Consider the following 871-nt stretch of genomic DNA (forward strand, 5'->3'; position numbering starts at 1 on the left):
GAGGAACCTTTTTAAAGAAGTGAATCTTAAATATAAAGCAATATTATTTATTTTTAATTAAAAAAATCAAATGAAAAGCCTAAGATTTATCCGAGGTCAAATTATTCATGCATGACAAGTATGGAAGCATTTGGTGAAGTCGATTTCACGTGAAAAGCGATTACACACACATCTCTGTTTTATATATAGTATATAGATATATCTGTGTCTATCTATCCACCCATTTATCTGTGCCTGTCTGTCTGTACATCCATCTATCTATCTGTCTCTGGGTATGCATAAACACACACACTCACATTTATTCATTTTATATCTGATTTTCCATGCCTGCATGGATTTCAACAGAGGTTTATTTGATTTCAACAGAGGTTTATTTGATTTCAACAGAGGTTTATTTGATTTTACAACCAGATGCTCTTCCTGTTGCCAACACTTACCTGTTTTTCAAGTAAGGAAAATCTTTGTTTCAAAGGTCTTTGAAACTGCAGACTGATTAAACCATAATATCTGCTGGCTTTGCACATTTGAAGACATGTGGAATAAGTTATCCTAAAACTAGAGAGAGAGAGAGAGAGAGAGAGAGAGAGAGAGAGAGAGGGAGGAAGAGAGAATTGGTAAGGGATAGTGACAGGGAATTCAACTGTAAAACAATGTTTCTATTATATATTTTCTAGCAGCTGCCAGCTTGGAAAAAATGGACATTAAAACGAATGAAGAATGAAAAATCTTTATTGTTATTCCGAGAAATATTGTTGACATTCTTTCTCTATTGTTTACAGTGCACCTGTCAGAGAATTCTTTTGTTTTGACGACCCTCCTGGGCCACATGACAGTCTTGAAGAAAGCCGGGTAAGTTAGAATTTAAATTGTC

General features: G+C 34.6%; 1 protein-coding gene across 4 annotated transcripts in view; it reads left to right on the top strand.

Annotated features, from left to right (window-relative positions):
• LOC106883597 (sorting nexin-16) overlaps nt 1–871 on the top strand; it is a 114280-nt gene that overhangs the window by 103007 nt on the left and 10402 nt on the right. For all 4 annotated transcript variants that reach the window (XM_052970290.1, XM_052970286.1, XM_052970285.1 and 1 more), the window contains one exon: nt 780–849. In XM_052970290.1, the coding sequence (XP_052826250.1) occupies nt 780–849 (70 nt within the window). The remainder of the gene's footprint in view (nt 1–779; nt 850–871) is intronic.

The sequence above is a fragment of the Octopus bimaculoides genome, chromosome 1 (genome assembly GCF_001194135.2).
Source record: "Octopus bimaculoides isolate UCB-OBI-ISO-001 chromosome 1, ASM119413v2, whole genome shotgun sequence".
In the NCBI taxonomy this organism is placed as follows: Eukaryota; Metazoa; Mollusca; class Cephalopoda; order Octopoda; family Octopodidae; genus Octopus; species Octopus bimaculoides.